Raw genomic sequence first — 21,873 nt, forward strand, 5'->3', positions numbered from 1 at the left:
TCCTCACAGCCCCGGGGGTGCTGTGTCAGCAGGAAAGTCTCTTCAGCAGAGAGACCTGGTCTTGTCTGCAAGCACCACCTTCTTAGGCACCGGTGAAGTCACTGTTTCATCACCATGAGGGCAGCCCACGTGGCTGCAGTGGGCACTGACATCATGTCATGTGCCTGGGTGAGATGTTTGTCATGAGAACAGGGAAAAGGTTTCTCTAATTAATGCTAATCGTAGTACAGACTGGAGGTCTGTGTGCCACATTCCTGTTAGGAGGAAAGCTGGGGATGCTGGGGCACTGGGAGCTGCCAAATTTAGAGAAATACCAATTTAAAAGGCGAGGTCCAGGGTGGAACATTCATACTTTTTTCTTTCCTACTCAGAATAAAGGTTGTCAGTGAAATCAGTGGCAAAAATGTTGATTGTGGTGTCAACCCTTAAAATTGCTGTTCTGGGAGGAGGGCAGGCAGATGGGAATGTGCACTCTGGGCCAGTGTCAGCAAGTCCAGACCACTGCCAGAGCCACTCCTTTATTCTGCCCCTGTTTCAGTGCACTAAACTGGGGAGGTGCCTTGGAAACTCCTCCATTAATCACTTCACCAACTGGTTAGACACAAATAAAAAGCAGCTGAGCTTCCATGAAGGTGAGAGAGAAACACAAACTGATTTTTGCTAAGATTAGGATCTTCCAAGAGAAGATTTCAACCCAAAATAGAACTGCTATTTCGGATTTCTACACCCCCTGAGTCCTTTGGTTTTCCCCTGCTGTAGGTGTAGGGAATGCTGAGATTCCCTGTTTTGAACCCCAGCATCAGAGGTTGTTTCCAATTATTCAGCAAAGCAAGGCACTGAGGGTGCTGGATATCCAGGATATGGACAAGGCTGAATCCATTGGTGTTGGGATAGTCTTGATAAAATAAATGTGAAGCCACAAGAACTTGCAACCTTTTGTTCCAGGACAAGAGGAAATGGCTCTTTTGGACCTTTTCAATTGTCCTGGGGCTTTTAGATCAGTGTTGGGCACTGCTGCAAGTATGGCTGGATCGGGAAATTTTGGGGGAGGACTCATCACACAGTTTGGATGAGCTCAGCCCCTCCTGTCCCTCCCTTTTGCCCTGAACATCTCACTCAGCTAAAAGCCTCCTCAGCCAGGGAGATGCATTTAGGGCAGCCAGACAATGCTGTCTAAGGAGGATGAATCTGTGAGTGAGTGCAGAAACCATTCAGAGCGTGGCTTTTCCTTTATTCTCCATTGCAGGAGTTGATATTTCTGGACATGCAGTGGTCTGTGTGAGCAGCAGCTCCCCTCCAGATCCCAGCTGGTTAATCCTGCTAGCACAGCAGCACCAGCTCACCCAATGAGTTCACGTGGTCTGAGAGCTTCAGGTCTGAGAGCTGCACATCTGATTCTGAGGTGTTTCATTGCCCCACAGAAACAAATTCCTCAAAGTCTTTCTCTTGAAAGGACTTGCAGCTCAGAGTCTGTGTGTGGGTTAGGAACACACTGGGTTCCCAGAACAAGGCAGCCCTGAGGTCACGTCTTTGTCACTGCAGACCTGTGAAAGAATGGTCTGATCTGGTGTCAGCTCAATGCTCGAATATTCCACCTTGGGGAGGCAAGAGAACCTCTTGGCATCTGCCAGCCTGCTCCTGCTGTGTCCTGGCTGTGCAGCTGGGGCAGCTCCTGGATCATTTTAATGCCAAAGGAAGAGGATCCTGTTTGGGGTATTGCCCTGTGTTCTCAGACACATGGATTCCTTTGTTTCTCTTGGCTAATGGAGCTTCAAACTGGCCCACCCTGGATGCTCTGTTTGCTCAAGGCCAAGCTTGGCTTTGTCCCCAAAGCTGGGATGAAGAGAGGAGGGACAGATGAGCAGAGTCCCTCAGTTTGGAGTGGTTTCTGACACAGGGATGGAGACATGACAAGTGCCAAAGGGCATGGGAGCATTTGGCCTGGTAAAACAACACACCTACAACCCAGGGCATCCCTTAGAGACACACACCATCTGTGTCCCATCCTGGGGCAGAGCAGAGAGGGGCCGAGAAACAGCTTCTGCATTTCCACAGCAGGATTTCCCCATCACTGTTTATGCCACCTGGGCCACTCCTGTTCAGACCACCTGGATTTCTCCCACATTTCAAGCCCCACCTTGGAGGTCTGGGTACCTCACTCTGACACAAAGCTCACCCAGGGCTGTGTAATAGGCTTACATTTCAATTTTTTTTCTAACTCCTTGCCCCTCCATGAGGAGCAGTCCAAGGGTTTGAGAGCCAGGGAGACGTGGCAGCACCTGCTAGGAGGGAATAAGCAGGTGGAGGCTTGGCTTCCCTCTGCTTTTCCTAAGGACTTTGTACCTAGTGCTTAGATAAACACCATTTACTTCTTGGTGCTGCAAGACTGGGCAAGGAGGTAAAACACACGGATTTACAAACTATCTCAATAGTACAGACATGCAATTAGGAGTCAAACGTGGCCTGTGTGGCCTGGTCCGTGGGTTTGGTTTGGGATTGCAGTGACAGAGCTGTCCAGCTGTGTTTGGAAAGCACTGCAACAACGAGTCACACTTTTGGCTCCCTGCTCCTGCTGCTGACTTAGGGCAATCCTCCAATCAAGGAGGGATTGAACCCAAGGCTGGAAGCAGTGGGAATGCTGGTGCTTCTGCACACCTCTGCTTCTGGTTTTTTTAACCCAGGTCACGGAGTTGGGCATCAAAGTTTTCCTTAAGCTCGGGAGCTTTGTGTGCCTCACCACGAAGTAAGTGGGTCTCAAGTGCCACATCCCTCTTGCACCCCATAAGCAGCTCAGAGCAGCTTCTGGGATCAACCCTCTCACTGCAGTTAATTCTTAAGTGCCCCTTGCACTAAAGAGTAGATGGAAAGTTATTTGCAGTGCATTTGTGCTCTTCACTAGTCATGGAATATATTTGTTCCTCGCTTGACTCTTCAGTTTTACTTTACTCTTTTCCCCTGCAGCTCAGCAGTGGGATCTGCAAGGGGCCCACAGGGTGTGTGCAGGAGTTTAGTGGCTCCTGGGTGGAGCTTGGTGGTGACAGACACTGCTCCCGTGGGGAATTTGGGCTGGATTAACACCGGGGAACGGTTTGGGGGTTGGTGGAGACCACAGCCCAGCTGCTTTGCCACCCCCAGGGGTATTTTGCAGCTCCTTTGCACAGATCAGGGCAGTACCGAGCCACCAAACTCCTCCAGCACTGCCTCAAAACACAGCAAGGGGGAAAGAAGCATCTCCAAAGTGGTTTTGGAAGCCTTTTTGCCTGAGGATATTGGGTAGATTTTCCAGAGAAATATGTCCAAGTTGTTGTTGATGTTGTTGGTTGTGTTGTCCAGTTGCCTCTGACCTTGCCCAGCTCAGAGCTGGCTTTCCTTGTAGGAGTTTCCCCATGTCTCTCCAGGGTGCAGGACTAAGAAGGCTTTGCATTTTTGGGTGGATAATCAGTAAATCACTGGGTTTGCCAGACTTTTTCCCCCCTCCTCTTTACTTCTTTACGAACCTGCTGCTCTACCTTGGCCATTTAGGAGGCAGGTGAAGCCACGAGTTGTTACCTGGACTCTGTATTTTTGCCCTTTATTTAAGCAAACTTGGACCCTGAAGTTGTGAAATGAGGAAAACAACCTGGGTTGTGATTTTTTTTAGTAATCCAACCACCCTTTCCACTCCCTGGGATGGGGTTTGGTAACGTGTTACAAATGGGGCAAGAGAGCTTTGGGGAGCATCTTGCAAGACTCACACCAGGAAATATTTGTTGATTCCTACCTCCCAAGAGGCTGGAATTTCGTGCTGGTACCCTGGGGTACCATGGAGGAGTTTCAGTACTTGGGGGAGCAGCTTTTCCCTCCTGAGGAATCATTTCTGGGGCCCCCCTGAGCTGCTTCCCCAACACATCAGTGTGACGTGTCCCGGGGCTGCCCAGCAGCTCAGTGCTCACCTCAGGCACCCTGCAATGTAATAATCTGATTTTAATGGGTGGCCTTAGGCATTAAGACATCACACCATCCACTTCTGCCCACTGCTGCTGTTTCACTGGATGTTTGGCTCAGAGATTTATGACAAACAGAGGGATATAAGACAGTGGGACACAGCTAAGGGTTGTCTGCCTCTGGAAAACCCTCTGAAGGTGTTGGGCAGCTGCTCTCTCGTGGCTGGAGTGCTTGGTGTTTGCAGAGATGATGAGGATAAGTGGAAAAGAGGGAAGACCTTACTCTGTATTCTTTAGAGGCTGCAGTTTCTTGATTGTATATGAAGCTGGAGTGTTGTCTGCTCTGCTGGAATTGTCTCCTGACATACTGAAATCTGCATCCAGGATCTATGGATCATCTTCAGGATCAATTGTAGCTACAGTTGGATTGTGTGGATCTGATATAGGTAAGAGCTGTGCACTTCTGTCCATTCTGAGCCTAAAGAGATCAAATATCTTGGAATCTGGGAGTTGCAAAAGGGGTTTTTTTAATTAATCAGTGATTAATTCCTCAGAATTTTGCTTTATTGACTTCTGGAAGAGTGGAAAACATGAGTAAACTGACCAGCAGAGAGAAAACAGATTAGATATAATTATTAAATAAGTCATGCATCTTATTAATTTGAATTAATAGTAAGCATGTCTAATATAAGAAACAGAAGTTCTCTCCTTAATAAGTCATTTGGGCTTGCTGGTAGATTCCCAAAACACAGAGGGGAAAGAAAATACATTAGGGGGGAACACAGATTCAAGAGCCAACAGGAGGAAAAGTTTTACAAAGGCTTCTTGTCAGTTTTCTCCCACATCTCCAAAAATTTTTAAGATGCCTTGTGGAGAAAATCAAGATAAATGGGATAAGAAAACAAGATACTTCTGTTTCCTGCAATTTTGAAAGTCCTTGGAAAATTTGGGTCTACTCATGAGAGGCTTAGCCCTAATGAAAATAATGGCTCTGTGTGAGCATTTCACAAGGTGGTAAAATGCCCCCTTCCCAGGTGGAAGTGCAGCTCAGCAAGTACATAAATAATACATAATAGTATGTCACTAATCATATAAGGGATGCAGAATGATTGCTCTGCTTTGCTTCAGATGGGTTCAAGGATACCGTCCTCAGTCGTCTGACAACCTGCTTGTGGGGGCTTGTTCCTGGAAAAAGAGTCCATAAAATCTTAAGGTATGGCCTAGACAAACACCTGCCTCCCAATGCCCACGAGCTGGTGTCTGGAAAGCTGCACATTGTCCTCACCCGTTTGCGCGACTGGAAAAGTGTGACCGTGTCCGAGTTTGCCTCCAAGGAGGACCTGATCCAGGTGGGAGCAGCCACAGCAAGGGGAGATGTGTGGGATTTACTGCCTGGCCATGCCCCACAGCAGAGAACTGGGGAATGGCTTGGGTTGGAGGGGACCTTAAAGCCCATCTCATTCCACCCCCTGCCATGGGCAGGGACACCTCCCACTGTCCCAGGTTGCTCCAAGCCCTGTCCAACCTGGCCTTGGACACTTCCAGGGATGGGGCAGCCACAGCTTCTCTGGGCAACCTGTGCCAGGGCCTCACCATCCTCACTGTAAAAAACTTCTTCCTTATTTCTAATCTAAATCTCACCCTTTTTAGTTTCAAACCCAACCCTAACCCTTGTCTCATCCCAACAGGCCCTGGGGCCTCACTGTAACCCACCCCATGATTTCTGCCCTTACCCCTCTGAACCCAGACAGGCTCACAAGCTGAAATAATACAAACAATCAGCCCTTTTAATTGATGGCTGAATTATCCTGAGTATGAGGCATTTCACAGGTTCCCTTCCTACTTCTCCAGCCCTGGCTGTGGATATCAGGCGTGGTCTGGTGCCCAGTAGTGGTGCCCAATAACCCAGCTGGGGGTCTCTGTTTTGGCATTCACAGATGAGCCACCACTCCCAAGGGCAACAGGTTTTGTGGCTCTTTGCTCACCTCTGTCCTTCCTGTCTCACCCACAGGCCATACTGTGCAGCTGCTTCATCCCAGCGTATTTTGGACTTTTCCCTCCTAAGTACCGTGGGGTGGTGAGTACCTTGTGGTCTGGAGACCCTGTCCCAGGTCAGGCCAAGGGCCCCTCTAGGCTGTGCTCTTTCTCCAGTGGTGGCATTGAGGATGTTTATACCTGTGTTTGCCACCAAAGTTGCTCAGTGCCATGTTCCCCCAGTGTCTACAGAGGGAAGAAGGTGCCCCAAAGTCTGACCTTACTGCAAACTGAACGGACCCTCTCACAAAATTGTCCATCCTCCCCCTGTCCCCAGGGTTGGCTCAACTCCTTTCTGCTGCTCTTGCCTCCCCGTTAAAGAGTGCTTTTGTGGCTGGAAGGGAGGAGGTGGTGGGTGTGGACCTGGAGCACAAAAACTGTGCTGCTCCTTGGAAGGGCATCTCTGCAGCCCCAGAGCCTCAGCCTGGGTGGGGAAGAAACCCCAAATGGGACACAGCACTGCTCTCCCTGACACCAGGAGGGCCCAGGGTTCCCTGCTGTCCCTCCTAGCGTTACGTGGACGGGGAACTGGCCATGTGGAAAGCTGACTTCGTGTCCCAGAACACCATCACCGTGTCTGCGTTCGCCGGCGAATACGACATCTGCCCCCGGGACGGCGCCGCCGCCTTCTTCAACTTCCAGCTCTCTGACTGCATTTTGCACCTCTCCACGAGGAACCTCTGCCGCTTACAGCACATTTTTCAGCTCCCCAAACGCCAAGTGAGCTGCTCCTACAGGTACTCAGAGCCACGAGCCCCCTTTTCTCTGGCCCAGCTGCCCTGACTGGAGACTCCCCCCTGCAGGTCATGGACCGGTTTTTTGCCTCTGGCTACCAGGACACGGTCTGCTTCCTAAAGAGACTGAGTAAGTGACTGGGAGTGAGGAGCAGGTAGGTTGGGGGCTTCTCTCACATTTTTGGGTTGCTGACAGAAGGTAAGAGATGCTGCCAGTGCACCCAGAGGGTCCTGGGCAGAGGGATCCCTGCATCCCTGGCATTATAGGATTATTTGACTCCCAGCCTCTCCTGAAGCTCCCTGGTCACTCTCTGGTGATGTTTGGTCTTTTCTCTGCCACAGTGGGCCTGGTAGAACTTTCTCCCAGGGAACTCAGGCCCCCAGGACCTGGACAGAAATGGAGACTTATGTGCCCTGTGAGGTGTTTGATAACCCACTGATCACAAAGCAGCAAAGTTTGGTGATCCCTGACCCCCAAACCCAACTCCAATTAACCATGGGGTCGCCAGTATCCCTGTTTTCCAGTCAACCCTGGTCATGCCTCACACTGCTGGAGAACAGGTTGTTGAGGAACAGGTAGTGAGAGCTGGATTCTCTTCCCCACAGTTGATTTCCCTGTAGATTACTTCAAAGGCTTTAAGCTTTCATTCACCAGTGGATCATGTCAGAAAGGTGAGGAGACCCTGCACTGGAAGCCAGAACTGAGAGAACTTTGCTCCAGAGCCACAGACCCTGAGGAGGTCACTGAAGAGAATCAAGGGACCACCCAGGCAGAAGATGAAGCCCCACATCACCTTCACCATCCCCAGAAGGGTAAAGAACCGGCACTTCCTTTACCCCACCAGTTTTCACGGGCTAAGTGACACTTGGCCCAGGGCTGTCACTGCCCAAAGGGGTTCTCTGGGACTTTGGAGGCTCCAGAAAAGATGTGAGGACATCAGGAATAGGTAAAAAGGCCCCCCTGGGTCAGGGGTTATTAGTGAGGCTTTATGCTGAACCTGTTTTAGGTGAGGATTAAGGCTTGTAGCTGGCTCAGAAGGGCTCTTTGGAACAGCAGCTCTTTCCATGGAGAAAGCCATTTATTTACTCAGCTTGCAAGGTAATAACAGGTTCTGTCCACACATCCTTTCATTAAGGGTGTCTCAAGGGTTCCAGGGTCAAATCCAGATTTCTCCTTAGTCACTCTGGTTGCAGCCAGAGAAATTCTGAGTGCAAGGAAGGCACTTCAGAGCTGCAGGCAAACCTCTACCTGTATCATTTCTGAGCAACACAGGGCAGGTTTAAATCCAAGACTTGCAGTTTTCTGCAATCCTATGCAAAATAATGCCCTCTCCCATTTCAATTTTGGACAGAAAACCAGTGAATCCTCAGCATTTCAGTTCCCAGTTTGTGTTATTATTACTAGAGAAATACGAAGAAGTATCTGCTGGAATGCAACATTTTTTACAATTTTATTATTTATTTCCTTTTTCTTTCTTAGTCTTTCAACATTTCAGAATTTGTCAGCTTAGGCAAAATGACACAGCTTTTTCAACATGCTGATTATTTAAAATGTTGCCTCATAAATAAAAAGTAAAAAAAAAAAAAGACCTGAATATTGTTCTAGGAGGACCACACCAAACGAGGAATATGAAGTGGAAAGAATAGGACTGTTACCTTTCCAGCTCTAAAAATAAAAGCTTGAAAAGCATAAAATAAAAGCAAGGAAGGTCTTTCCATGGAAAACAAACCAGCTCTAGGCCCACTAAGAAGTGCAGGACACAGTATGAGGCTGTTGCTTCCATGGTTGCATTTTTAAAGGCTCCATCACTCTGAGCTACGTGGAGCTTTTGGAAGCAACACAGTAGGAATGAGGCTTCTTTGGACTCCTGGGCTATCAGGACTCTCTGTCTCTGGTTTGCAGCTGGGCTGCAACATTTTTCACTGAAATCAGTTTACCTGTGGGAGGAATCAAAACTCCTTTGTTAGGCCAGGGAGCAACCAAGAGGTGAGTGTGGGCTCTCAGTCTCCAGAGGAGAAACACAGGAGGTTTTCCATATCCATGAAGGAAAAGCCCTGATGATCTAGGCCAGGAAAAGGCTGTTTTATTGTTTATCTGTGCAATATCATCGCTGTTGCCAAATCAGCAGGGGGATAAACTTGTGACCAACTTGTACCTGATTTCTTGAGTAAGTCCTGTTTCCAAAGGACACAATCCACAAGGATTTGCCTCTCTATCCTCATGCCCAGCAGGACAATTGCACAGGGAGTTGCACCCTCCTTAGTCCTTGGACTAGAAGCAGAGTCTGGCATGAAGCACCTGCAGCCAACAGCCAGAGCCACAGGCAGGACTGAGCACAGGCTTGGTTTTGTTTGGCTCCATTGCTTGGATCAGATTCTGGGATTCTTCCCTCCCCGGAGCTGGAGGAGCTCCTGCTGCCTTGGAATGCCTCCAAACTCTCATCCCATCCACCTGAGGCTTCACATTTCTTCTGAGTTCAATGGGGCAAACAACAGCACAGTGGTGGGAGGGCAATATTTGAGGGATATCAAAACCTGCTTGTCCTGTTGCCCTTTGGACAGCAGGAGGGAGGGAACAGCTCTGCTCAGGTACTTGAATCCAGTTTGTCTCACAGGAACTGCCAGAATTGGCTGTCAGACAGAATAATGTGGTTTTCCTCCCTTTAGGGCCAGGCCAGCCACAGAAGAGCATTTTTGGCCCCGCTGCTGCCTTTAGCTCCAGTTTATCTTTCAAAGAGAGAATGAGGAACTTGCAGCCCAGCCTGAAGGCAGAGCCTGACCTGCACTGAGGAGCACAAGGATGTGACAGTGACAGTGACATCAGCAGCACAGGCAGGACCAACAGCCCCTTCTATCCCTGCCCCAGACCCTGGTGCTTCCCGTGACCCACCTCAAGGGAGGCATTCCAGAGTGGATCTACCCCGACTGGGTGCAGCTGGGTTTCCAGTCTGCTTCCTTGGGGTGAAACAATGTCCTGCACAAGGTGATTCCAACTGATGCCAAGATTTATCCATTGCCTCTGGCAAAGCCTCCTGCTGCCCTTAGCTCCAAGCTCACGCAGAGGAGGCAGCACCAGCTGTGCTTCCTTGAAAAAATGAGGGATTAATAAAGCAAAAACCAGCTGATTTCAATATTGAGTTGTTAAATATTTCTCTCTTAGCAAATCTCTGCAGGTTTGGAGCAGGAGGGCTTTTTGCTGGGACTGTTTTGGTTTGGGTGTTTCTTGTGGGTTGTTTTTTTGTTGAAGTCCTCGAAGTTTTACTGAGTTTTTATGACTAAGGATCATAGGGGCAGGTGGGACACACTGGGCAGTTCAAACTGTGCTCCAGTTTGTGGCTGAGATTTGCAGGCACATTTAGTGGATTTGGGTGTCCAAAAAAAAAAAAAAAAGGAAAATTTTCTTTGGGGGATTTTAATTCCCATTTGAACTGTAACTGCTTGAGTCTGACTGAAATGGGAATATCCTGCCTGGAGGTAGTGGTGCTTGCTAGGAAGCCCAGGACCTTTCCCACCCAAACCATTCCATGATTCTATGAAATAAGCATCCAGGTTTCTTTTTTGCGAGCTCATTCCAGAGAAAATATTCCCAGGTCCCTGATTTCAACCAAAGATAGCAGAACTTGGTGTATTAATCTTTCACAGAGCATTCAGAGCTAACTTTGGATCTGTTTACATCAAAGCAGCCTTCAGCTGCTCCCCACATTCATGCCTGCAGTCCCCAGGGCCCTTTGGATGAAACTTCCCTCTGTTCCATTTCCCTTTGTGCAATTAAACAGGCTCTTTATTCACATAAACAGTTTGTGCTGTTGGGATCCATTTGTTGTCCATTGGGAACCATCAAATAGGGGAGATTCAGGTTGAAGCCAACCCATCTCTGATGTGCAGCTCGGATTTGGGATAATTAAGAGAGCTACCAGTTAATTCTCTGTACAGACCAGAGACACGGGGGGTGTTTGCCTGGGCCCTGCACTGTGGGTGGCTGCAAATTACAGACAATTCCCTGAAAAGAACTAATTTATCTGTGAAATGTCAGGGAATGCACAGACTGCAGGACTCTGAAGTAGGAGGAGGTTAATCTTCAGGTTTCTCCATTCTTGTCCACAGCTGCGAATTTGAGGGGGATCCAAATGTTCTCCCACCTCCACAGGCAGGAGAAGCAGAGCTATGGGGCTGTGTGAAGCTCAAGGATAGAGGATTGGTAAAGTAACTTCAGAGAACTGGACAAAAATTGGTTCCTGCCCAGTGTGATGCTCCCTAAGGCTTCTCCCTTGCTCAGATGAAACTGCTCTGGAAGTTTTTGAGTGGGAGGAAAACACTTAAAATGTGGCATTTCATGGCAAATTCCTGCCCTGTAATCTGCATTAAAGGAAGGGATGGGAGGCTGCTGGTGATGAGGAGGGAGAGAGGGGAGGGAAACAGGTGCTGGGCCGTGGGTGCCTGCAGGTGAAGCTGCCCAGTGGCTCCTGCAGCCTGTGCTGGGTCACAGGAGCAGCACCAGAGCTTTGCCTCGCCTGTCATGTTAGAGCAGGACAGGCCTGAGCAGGGGCAGCAGCACTGGAGGCAGGATCAGCTCCCAGGTGAAAAAAAAACACCCTCCAAACTATTCCACAGAAACCCAGCAGCCGTGCTGGTGTGTGAGATGAGCTCTGGTCTCACCCATCCCTTCCCGAGGCAACGGAACCAGCGGCATCAGAGACCCCCAGGGCCTGCCCAGGACAGTTACCTGTGGGGACAAAGGGACACCTGAGTCGAGATCCACGGACCAAGAGGGATGAGCAGCCCCAGGGGTGTGTGACACCAAAGGGCTTTCTCAGAGCTGAGCAGTTTGTGTGGAATCGTTCTGGGCGAGTCTCCTTCCAGCTGCTCATGAAGGGACTTGCAAGCAGGTTTTGGGGAGATACGACTTCAAAGCTGTCGGTGTGACAAGTTAAGTGCCTCAAATCCTTGAGAGTTTAGTGCCAAAACATTTCTCAGGATCTTGGTGAGCGTTCCTGATGTCGTGCCAGGACAAAGCCCAGCAGACAAATATCTGGAACACGATTATGTTGCAATAGGGAAGCAGCACTGAGCTGTTTTGTAGCTCCTTTGAGATATCAAAATAATATAATGGGGGGAAAAATAGCTATTTTTAATGTGGGCTACTCCAGATTTGGAGATTTTAGCCACGCTCAGCATCAGTGACCCATGGGTGAGGTCCCCCAGGGTTTCCCTCCTCTCCCTATGCTGAGGGTTTGCATCCTCTGAGCTTCTCACCTCCTGTCCACGGCTCTCTTGGGCAAACCAGGCACCAAGGTTTGGAGGAGTTTATGGAGTCCTTGTACCAGGGAGGTGACACCTTCCAGCAGCCCCCACACCTTCTTCACCCTGCAAAAGGAAAATAAACAGCCGGAGTTTAATGATGGGCAAAGGCAGGAAAAGGTGTTAATGGTAAATGTAAACCCTGTAACAATCTTTTCCATAACCAAGTGATCCTGTGGTGTTCCCACCAGCCACACCCACTCTCCCTGAGAGTTTGCCTTCAGGGAACAGTAAATCCCTTCATGTGTCCCTTCAGCTGTCTCACCACTGCTGAAGCCACGACCCCTGGTTTGTGTGTCATTCTCTGATACCTCTCTCAGGGTGTTCTTACCCCTTCCTGAATAAAGCTGGAAGCCTGTATGGCTGCAACAGGATCCTGGCCAGGGGATCCTGCAGTCCATTCATCTGCTCCTTCTTCCACAAGCCTGTGCCCACGAACGACAACACAGAAGGAAATAAAGATCAGTAACAGAAATAATCAAATAGATGCAAGAATCCCTCTTGTCCAGCTGCAGCTCAGGTAGATGCTTAAGCCCAGGCCCAAGTCCAGCTTGAGCCACTCTTACAAAGCCTCTTTGTGAGCAGCTACTGCAGATGTAGAAATATTTACCATAATAAATAACTCAATAATGTCTTAAATATAACACTGCTCCCCTTGAGGGCTGCAGCAGCCCTAAACCTGAGCTCAGCACCCCAAATCCTCTACCTGGCAGGAAGTAAGGAGTCAGGCTCTCGGGGATCCTCCTGTACAGGCCGGGGTGTGTCCCCTTGGATTGGGTGGAGTTGTTTTTCCCACAGGTGCTGCCGAAGCGGAAATTGCCATCGAAGTAGTTGAATCCAAAGGCATCTGTGGGACACGGAGAGAAAGGGATGATGTTTGTGCCTGTCAAACATCTGCCCATCAGGTCTTGGGGTGGCACTTACTGTTCCTGTACAGGAAAAGGGCAGTGTCCTGGTACCCCTGGGAGAAAATGTCGTTCAAGACCTGCAAGGAGAAAGACTTGAGGTCACTGAAGAGCCCCAACCCAGGCAGGGCAGTGCAGGATCTATCCAAAGCTCTTTGACCATGGAGGGTTGGGATGGCCCATTTGGGAAGGCAGCAAGCACAGGTTGGTTTCCAACCACAGAAACACTGGTCGTGGAATCACAGAATGGTTTGGGTTGGAAGGGACCTTAAAGATCATCTCATTCCATCTGGTCCTTTGCAGGTTGTGGACCCCCACCCCAGGTTGCCCACCCATCAGCAGTGTCCCCCCCAAATAACGTCCTGCCATAACAGTTGGTGCTCCCCCCCACCTTTGAAATCTGATTAATAAGTGGTGGAGATTCAGCTGAATCCTAAAGCTCGGGAAGGCAGGAGCAGAATTGATTTCTTTTAACCAAAACAAAGCTGGGAGAAGCCCTGGTGGGCTCACCATGGTGCTGGGTGGGAAGAGAGCGTAGCTGATCCTGCAGAGGTTCTCTATGGAGATCTGGACGCTGCCATTGAAGATCTGGAAGCAGAAGAAGATGGCAGGACAGTCCCGGGGGCAGATGTCGAGCTCTCCGGTGAAGGGGGACACGGTGATCACGGGCTCCTCCAGGCTGGACACGGGCTGCAGGCCGGTGAACCCCCCGTCCACGTAGCGCTGTGGGCAGGAGCAGAGGGAGGGTTTGCTTTGAGGGTCGTGGCAGTGCCACCAGGATGAGAACCAGCAGCTCCATGGGTGACACAGAATCACAGAATCATAGAATCATAGAATCAGCTGGGTTGGAAGGGACCTCCAAGATCATCAAGTCCAACCCTTGATCCAACCCCGCTGTGGTTCCCAGCCCATGGCACTGATGCCACATCCAGTCTCTTCTTAAAAACCTCCAGGGATGGAGAATCCACCACTTCCCTGGGCAGCCCATTCCAATGGCTGAGCACCCTCTCTGCAAAGAAATTCTTTCTAATATCCAGCCTAAACCTTCTCTGGCACAACTTGAGACCCAGCCCTCTTGTCTTGCTGAGAGTTGCCTGGAAAAAGAGACCAACCCCCCCTGGCTCCCCCCTCCTGTCAGGGAGTTGCAGAGAGTGAGGAGGTCTCCCCTGAGCCTCCTCTTCTCCAGGCTGAGCCCCCCCAGCTCCCTCAGCCTCTCCTCACAGCACTTGTGCTCCAGTCCCTTCCCCAGCCTCGTTGCTCTTCTCTGGACCTGCTCCAGCCCCTCAATGTCCTTCCTGAGCTGAGGGGCCAGAACTGGACACAGCACTCCAGGGGTGGCCTCACCAGCGCTGAGTCCAGGGGAAGAATCTCCCACCACGTCCCAGCACGTCCTCTCTTCTTTCAACAGCATCTCTTCCCACCCTTACTCTTAATCCCAGGCTTTACGAGCTCCTCCAGCTGCCCTGCCTGTGGCACCCAGCCAGCCCCTCAACCAGGTGCTGTAATCCACAGCAGTTATTAACATGGGAATATAATTATTTTAATTCACAAAGGTTTGTAAAAAAAAAAAAAATTTGGCAGTTGTGAGCCAATTCAAACATCACCAAACACACAGTGTTGTATAACTTTCAAGTCCTGAACTCAAACAGCAGGGCCCCCACTTTAATAATTGTCTGTAAAGCCCTGGGGGATTGCTCACTGGGCAAGGAAAATGTCATTTGCTCTGTCCCAGAAGGAATCTGAATTTGCCACCCACCTCAGTGGGGTTTGAGGTTGCAGCTGATCAAGTTAAATGTTCATGAAGTGACAGTGCAGAGGGGCCTCACACAGCAATCATGGACCCAGGGAATGGTTTGAGTTGGAAGGGACCTCAAAGCTCATCCCATTCCACCCCCTGCCATGGGCAGAGACAACTTCCACTAGCCCAGGTTGCTCCAAGCCCTGTCCAGTCTGGCCTTGGACACTTCCAGGGATGGAGACCTTAAAGCCCCTTCCAGTGCCTAGAGGGGCTCCAGGAGAGCTGGAGAGGAACTTTGGCCAAGGCCTGGAGTGACAGGACAAGGAGAATGGCTTTGCACTGCCAGAGGGGAGGGTTAGATGGGACACTGGGAAGGAATGGTTCCCTGTGAGGGTGGGGAGGCCCTGGCACAGGTTGCCCAGAGAAGCTGTGGCTGCCCCACCCCTGAAAGCTCTGGAAAACACTGACGTGCTCCTCCTTCACCCAGACAAGCACAGGGGATGAAAATGCACAGGGCTGGGGGAGGATCCTCCCACAGGCTCTCGGTGTCTCAGCCGTGCAGGTCTGCACCTGATCTCAGTGACACCTGCACTGCAGGCAGACCCTGCCCAGGATAAGTGGATTGTGTCTCTAATTCCTGAGCGTGGGATTCCTCTCAGCTCACGCTGGAGATCTGCAAGGCAAGACTGAGTCATCCACGCTCTGTCTGTGGGCAAAGCGGGAGAGGCCTCTCCAGATGGCAATTCCACCCGGCTATCACCTTAGGATGGGATGGAGAACAAGCTGAAAGGCTTTATCCTCCTCCATTAGCTAAAGAAAAAGCCTGGACCTACATAGTCCACCCTGCTCAAGGGAACATGAAGTTCAAACCCAAGAACACGCTGCTGGGAGCGTGAGTTTTATTGGAAATATCACTCACCACTCCTCGGTAGGATGGAGGGATGAATCCACAGTAAATAGGAAGGAAGCAGCTGCAGAGGAGAGCCTGGGGGAGGAGAGGGATTGCAGAAGTCAATGTTCCTGTCAAAGTTCCCCTGGACAAAAGCTGTTGACTGGGTGCCTGAAAATTCAGCCTTGACAAAGTCTGAAACCAGGCTGCCAGTGCCACCTGGACTGTGGCAAGAAAGGCTTCAAGAAGGGCAAAACAGCTCATTTCATTAAAGTTGAAATAATTCTCTTGAGCAGGGCAAAGCCCTTCAGATTTTAATTAATTTTAAAAATTAAATTTATTTAAATTTAATTAAAATTGCTTTAATTAAGCCCTGCCAGAATTAATAGGTGTAAATCTACATATCACTGTCCAACACTGCCCTGTGAGAGTGGCAAGGTGAAGCTTTGGGGCCATTGTTCATCTTTGCAGGTTTTTGGACAAAACCAAGACACCCTCACAACTCATCCTCATCCTGCTGGGATTTGTCAATGATAAAGCCACTGCTGTGGCATTTGAACTATTTCCCAGCAACCCCATCAGCTGGGAATGAGCTCCCTGGGCTCCTGGGTTGCCTAGAAGAGGCACCACGGGGTGAACTCCAACATCTCCATGGAGTTGCCACCCTCTGCTGTCACCCTGTGACAAGCAAGTTTAGGACCTCACAGTCTTTGCCCCGGGATTCTTCCCCCAGATAATTAACCAGATAATTAACTGCTTAATCAGCTGCTTGTTGTTTGGGAGCAGCTTTGTCCAACTCTTACCTCCCAGGAAAGTGCTGAGGCAACAAGGAAAACCACTGCCAATGGGATTTGGCTGAGGAGAGGCCTCTCCAGAGAGCTGAGCACTAACAGAGCTCTTAAAGAGTCATCAGCACTAATTAGAGCACCAACATCAGCTTTATGAGGCTGGAAAGAACCCTGCTGCTTTTTTAGCATGATTTGTTCCTGTCTGACTCTGGACCTCACATCTCCCTCCCTCCAAGACTCAGGGAGCTTATTGTGGTGGGACCACAGCTCTGGCAGAGCTTCTTGATCCTCTCAGTAGAAAATTTTGGCAAGCACTATAATGTTTATTACTCAGGGTAGAAAACAGTGCAGTTAAAAACACCAGTTTAGGTTCCTCCACCCCGAGCAGTGGGCAGAGATCTTCCTCAGCATCAGAGGAATGACTGTGTACCTGAATGAGCTCCTCTTTGGAGCTGAACTCCGAGGCCATGACATTCTGGCCATCTGCCACCCGTGTGAGTGAGATGTGCAGCCTCCCTGAAGCCAGCTGGTAGGAATCCTCTGGGAGCATTCGCTGCAGAACAGCCTTGATATTGGCCAGCAAGCTGCACTTGGGAGAGAGGGGGCCCAGGATGGTTTTCCTGACTTCTGCTGCCAGGGCAAAGAAAAATTCCTTCAGGTCATCTGAAACAGAGACAGGGGAAAGACAGAGAGAAAATCAATATCCCTGCTGCCCTACCAGTTATATTTTTCATCCTATTCCTAAAACTCCCCACAAATAAAGCCTCTTGCAGCCCTTCTGTGTGACCCCAGGATGACATTGCTGGGGAATGTTGTGGCAGGGCAGAAAAGGGGACATCACCCCCACGATGTCCTCAAAAGACAACATGTTGCTGAGTGTGACCCCGTCTGTGAAATCCCCGTCTGCACCGGAGACAGGTGCTCAAGGGAGGGATTAGGGAAAGGTTCCAAAGAACTCTGCAGACAGAGTTATAGGTGCCAATGTGACCTGCACAGCACGTTCCTGCCTTCCACCTCGTTTTCCAGCTGCCTGGGGGTGATGGGATGGCTCACGGATGGGGATGAGGGGCACCTACTCTGTTTAGAGCTTTCCTGCAAGCCAAGTGTCCTGGGACTCCCCACTCACCTGAGCTCCCCCAGCCACCTGTGAGATGGTGTTAATAACCATTACATGTGTCTGCACATCCCAGGAGCTGGATTAAAGGAGCAGAGCCCCAGCAGAGCCCTGGCCAAAGGCTCAGGACACTCTGGGTTTTAAAGGCTGTGCAGTGATGGGGAGGAAGAGGAGTGCAGCAAACTCCTGATCCCAGGGAGGGAGTTTGGTCCGTTTGCTGACATGGGGAGCTCCCCTGGGGGAATATCCCACCTTGGGGGTTAAACTCCTTCAGCAAAAAGCTCATGAAGCTCCAAAAGAGCTATCCTTGCACCCAGGGGAGCTCCCTGGGCCCCTGCACTGGCACGAAGCCTCAGCACCACGGCTTTGTAGGGGCAGAGGTTTCCATGCTGTCTCATGAGACTGCTTGGACAGACAGACAGATTAGATGGAGTGTCCCGAAGGCACCTGGAGCCACACAGGTATTAAGAGGGGTTATGTGTGTTTGAGCGGATGTTGAGGCCATGTGGTGATGATTAGTGTTTGTCAGGGTCACACGGGGTCCTCGGGGATCCCAAAAGAGCCAGAGACACCCCAGGGAGGTGGTGCACCCACAGGGCGCTGTCTGGCTGCTCTGTATCCTGGGAATGAGGAAAATGTGGAAAAACTGCCCACAAGCTGCTGGGTAGGAGGTGAGAGACGATCCCAGCTTGGGGGCTTTGGTTCAGGGCACGGAAGGGATGACCCTGGCAGCAATGCCATGTCTGGCCCTGCCTGCAGCAGCTTGGTGACCAGGCGTGTCCCCAGGAGATGACCTGTGGGGTGGCAGAGGACAGACTGGCTCGGGGAGCTCAGACCTCCTCACCCAGCCCAGGTCAGGGCAGGGGACAGGGACCTGACCGCAGCCACCCCACAGGACACCAAACACACCTTTCACCCTCTTTTTGCCCCAATGTGAATTTGAGAGAGTTTGTGCCACTTTAATTTTCCTTATTAGAAACCCAACCAGCGCCATCACTACCCAAAATGTCTTTTCTTCCCCTGGGGAAGGTATTTTGAGCACAAGATCATCTCAACCCCTCTGAGTGGAGGGTGCCTTTCACCCCCCATGGAAGCAGAGCCCTGTTTCAGGACTGGTGCCCCCAAGAGCAGTTCCTAAATTTACTTACACTGCTGGACATACCCAGCTCCATCCATTACACCAGCATGAGGAATCAGAGAGGAAATTTTGAGGCCCTTGCTGATTTGTGGAGGAGTTCACCCCATATGGGCAGAAATGTTTATTTCTGCTCTTTCTAAATATATATATATATATATAAATATATATATATACACTGCTGTTCCATCAGGCACATCCCACTGATGAGCCCTTGAGCTTTTACCACAGGGAAAGATGCTCCATTGTCTGGAAATGGGAATTGCACCACCTCTTCCCTTGTTCTGGGAAGGTTGGGTGGGATGACCCAAAGTGACATGCAAACAGGGCTGTCACCTCTGTGGATACCTGTGAACGTCACCCATGTCCCTTTGTTGCTAAGGAACCCAAGGGACCTGATCTACAGGGACAAGGGGCCTTTACATGGGCATATCGATGGAGATGCCAAGTCTGCAGCCATCTGCAGACTCAGCACTCCTCAGACCTTGTAGCAGAAGGGAAGTTCGGCTCCTTCAGCAGGAGCAGGAAAATGAGCCAATGGAATACAGGCACGTCCAGATTTCCCCACACAAGCATCTCCCCCCCATCTGACAGTGAACGCTCAGACTGTCACAACCTGCTGTTTCCCCTTACACCACCCAAAATTGCTCCAGCTTGGCTGCCAGAAGTGACAACACCTCGGATTTCTTCAGTGCCTCACGAGCGATAGGAGTTACACCAGCATTGCATCCCTGCTGCCAAACACCCCTGAAATCCTCGGGAATGACAGAACCCTCTTACTCTGCATTTTGGGAGTCAGAACCGCTGCCTTTTTGGTGTTAGAAGACAAGGCCTCACTTCATTTGCAGCTCTGGGTGTGCATGTGGCCAACAAAAACCCTGCCTCCACCCAGACACCAACACGTCATTTTTTCACCCGTTTGTAAATTTTTAACAAATTTAAAGAAATTAATGTTCATTGGTTCTAAATTACATCATTCCTTCTCGTTAATTAGTATTCTACACACTATTGGTTATTAATGCCTCATTGCTCATGCTAATTAGTTCATACTTTTAGTCTTTTTGGTGTCTTTAGTGGGGACTTTCTGACACAAACATTGAGCCTTTGTTAGACTTCTTTGTTATCTGCTGGTTTCTGCAAAAGGTCCTGGTTTCCAGATGTCCAGTTTCAACAACACATCTTTCTCTCACAGGCTTTGTTCACTGAAGCCTATCAAGGTTAACTTTAAAATTTACAGTTTTAGCCCTTTTCCCAAGCTGTGTTCTCACAAAAGTTGCTTATGACAACTTTTTGCTCTGCGCTGGCCAAAAGCGATTTAAGGCCCAACGCGCAACCTGTGATCAACGAAAACAACTGATTAAAGGGCTCATTAGGACCATTAAAAAAGAATTAGGAAAGTTGTATCATTTGCAACATCCCCCCCAGCACTTCGAGGCACCATTTTTGAAATAAAAATCTCCCCAAAAAGGAAATGGAGGTGACGGTTCCTTACCCAGCCCGATCCCGCACACGACGGCGGCGGCGATCAGGGACCCCGCTGATGACCCATAGACCTTGCACGCAGATTTGAGGAGCTCGGGAGCCAGTTCCAGGAGGGACTGCACCACCCCAACCTGGTACAGGGCCAGGAAACCACTGCCCGAGAAGGAGAGCGAGAAAGGGGTGCTCGGAGCCCGGAGATCCTCCACAGCCATCCCGGGATCCAAGCGCTGGGTCCGCCTCGGTGTCTCGGGCTGTCCTTTTTCACCAGGTGAAACTCAGGCTCTCTTCTGCTCTGCTCCCTCCAGGCTCATCTCTGGTGCAGAGGAGTCCAGAAGATGGTTTTTCTGCCTCCTTTTATGACAGCTCCCCGAGGCGTTGAGATTCCTGAGCTATTTTAATTGCTGCCTGTGCTAAAAACAGAAATTTTCCCCTGATCAAAACAGCTCTTATAATCCTCAACCACAGCCAGGCTGATGCTCAGGGCTGAGTCAAGGCTCCCCTCTCATTCCGAGGGGTCTGCAGTGCCCCAGGAGCTCTCCCAGAGATAGTTCTGATGTTCCTGTGCCCGGCACAATTGGAAACATCCGTGCAAAAATTCCTCTTTGCTTTGTGCTTTCTTCATCAAAGGGTGTTTTCCTAAATAGGATTCTCCATTAATCCTGGCTTAGGCACAGCTCAGTACTGAGTGAGTAAAGGCTTGTATAAGACACTTAAAGCCAGAGGGTGTTACACAAGGGGTGGATGCAGGGCTGGGTTAGGTTTGGAAATATTCTTTATATTTGCTCTCCATTGGAAGGGTTTTTCCTTGCCTGACTCTTGGATATTATTTGGGGGGTGTAAAAACCAAAGAGCTGGGTTTGTTTTTCTCTCCCCCTCCCAATGAGGGGGCAGCAGCACCACATTCCCCAAATCTCTGGTTACAGAACCAAAATCAGAGTGCATTTGGGCTGTCTGCATTTCCTGGTGAATAGTTAAAAAAAAGACATGGAGAAATTCAGTAGATTCTTTGTGTCTTTTCAGCCTTAATGCTCCAATGCTGCTGCCAACATACAGAATAAAAAATGCCATTTTCAACAGAAGTGTTTAATAAATATTGGTAAATACTGTGTGTTTATGTTGTCCAAAACCATACGGCCTGAACTGTATGTGAATACTACATACGTTGAAATGAAGGATTTGTCTATACAACACTGGCATGTGGATGATGACAGGCTGAAGGAACAAGCTCTCCTTCCCCATGTCATGCACCAGCCTGGCCAGGACAATACAGGGAAACAGAGGATGGTCCCAGCATCCTGATACAACCTTTGCAGGGCAGTTTCATCCCAATTTTTATACATTTTAACTTGTCCTCTCCAGCCATTGCTGCGTCCCCACGACAAGAGCTGTGTCCTGGGAGCAGAGATGTGCCAACTGTCCCTGGGTTGAAGTGTCACTGGTGGACATTGCCTCAACCCCAGGTAAATGTGACAGCACAGCCAGGGCAGGTCTCTGGTGCTACCTGGATGTCAGGACACACAGCAGCAAGTTCTCAGCTCCAAGACATGTTGAATAATTACCTGAGTTATCCTGGAGGTGAACAACTGCTTGAATCAGGGCTTTCAGATCACAGCCTTACTGCAGCTTCTCATTTCTTGTCTTTCCAGTGTTTGATGTTTTGTATCATCCCATCCTTGGGTGAGTCTCCCACACATTCCAGCCTTTCCACCAGCCTGCTGGTGATATCTGAGCTTTGAGCTGTGTGATTCAAGCCACTGGCACCTGCAGCCCTTGGGAAAGCAAAAATCCTTTCATTTAAACGACTTTCTTCCAGTACTGCAAAGTCCAAGAAGG

The 21,873-nt window shown here is 49.8% G+C and overlaps 2 protein-coding genes across 2 annotated transcripts; one reads left to right on the forward strand and one right to left on the reverse strand.

Annotated features, from left to right (window-relative positions):
- The first annotated feature begins 114 nt into the window (after window positions 1–114).
- On the forward strand, window positions 115–6,829 carry LOC108500384 (patatin-like phospholipase domain-containing protein 1). The gene is made up of 6 exons (XM_017821273.1): window positions 115–168; window positions 539–632; window positions 5,052–5,272; window positions 5,935–6,000; window positions 6,468–6,677; window positions 6,761–6,829. The coding sequence occupies exons 1-6, from the start codon at window positions 115–117 to the stop codon at window positions 6,827–6,829; spliced, it is 714 nt and encodes a 237-aa protein (XP_017676762.1).
- A 5,111-nt stretch (window positions 6,830–11,940) lies between these two features.
- On the reverse strand, window positions 11,941–20,642 carry PNPLA1 (patatin like phospholipase domain containing 1). Its single transcript, XM_017821274.1, has 8 exons — window positions 20,051–20,642; window positions 16,740–16,972; window positions 15,552–15,617; window positions 13,405–13,617; window positions 12,914–12,974; window positions 12,696–12,836; window positions 12,321–12,414; window positions 11,941–12,055 (listed from the first exon to the last, which is right to left on the reverse strand). Exons 1-8 carry the CDS (start codon window positions 20,250–20,252, stop codon window positions 11,941–11,943), a joined length of 1,125 nt encoding a protein of 374 aa, XP_017676763.1. The 5' UTR covers window positions 20,253–20,642.
- Between the last annotated feature and the right edge of the window lie 1,231 nt (window positions 20,643–21,873).

Source organism: Lepidothrix coronata, unplaced genomic scaffold (assembly GCF_001604755.1).
Source record: "Lepidothrix coronata isolate B3197 unplaced genomic scaffold, Lepidothrix_coronata-1.0 Scaffold90, whole genome shotgun sequence".
In the NCBI taxonomy this organism is placed as follows: domain Eukaryota; kingdom Metazoa; phylum Chordata; class Aves; order Passeriformes; family Pipridae; genus Lepidothrix; species Lepidothrix coronata.

Bases quoted from the DNA above. Each gene is read 5' to 3' on its own strand.
- LOC108500384 (XM_017821273.1), top strand. From the start codon at position 115: ATGAGGGCAGCCCACGTGGCTGCAGTGGGCACTGACATCATGTCATGT. The intron at 633-5,051 runs GTGAGAGAGAAA...GCTTTGCTTCAG, and splicing joins GCAGCTGAGCTTCCATGAAG to ATGGGTTCAAGGATACCGTC. The intron at 5,273-5,934 runs GTGGGAGCAGCC...TCTCACCCACAG, and splicing joins CCAAGGAGGACCTGATCCAG to GCCATACTGTGCAGCTGCTT.
- PNPLA1 (XM_017821274.1), bottom strand. From the start codon at position 20,252: ATGGCTGTGGAGGATCTCCGGGCTCCGAGCACCCCTTTCTCGCTCTCC. The intron at 13,618-15,551 runs GTGAGTGATATT...TCCTGCCCACAG, and splicing joins CTCCATCCTACCGAGGAGTG to CGCTACGTGGACGGGGGGTT. The intron at 12,415-12,695 runs GTAGAGGATTTG...TCGTGGGCACAG, and splicing joins GACTCCTTACTTCCTGCCAG to GCTTGTGGAAGAAGGAGCAG.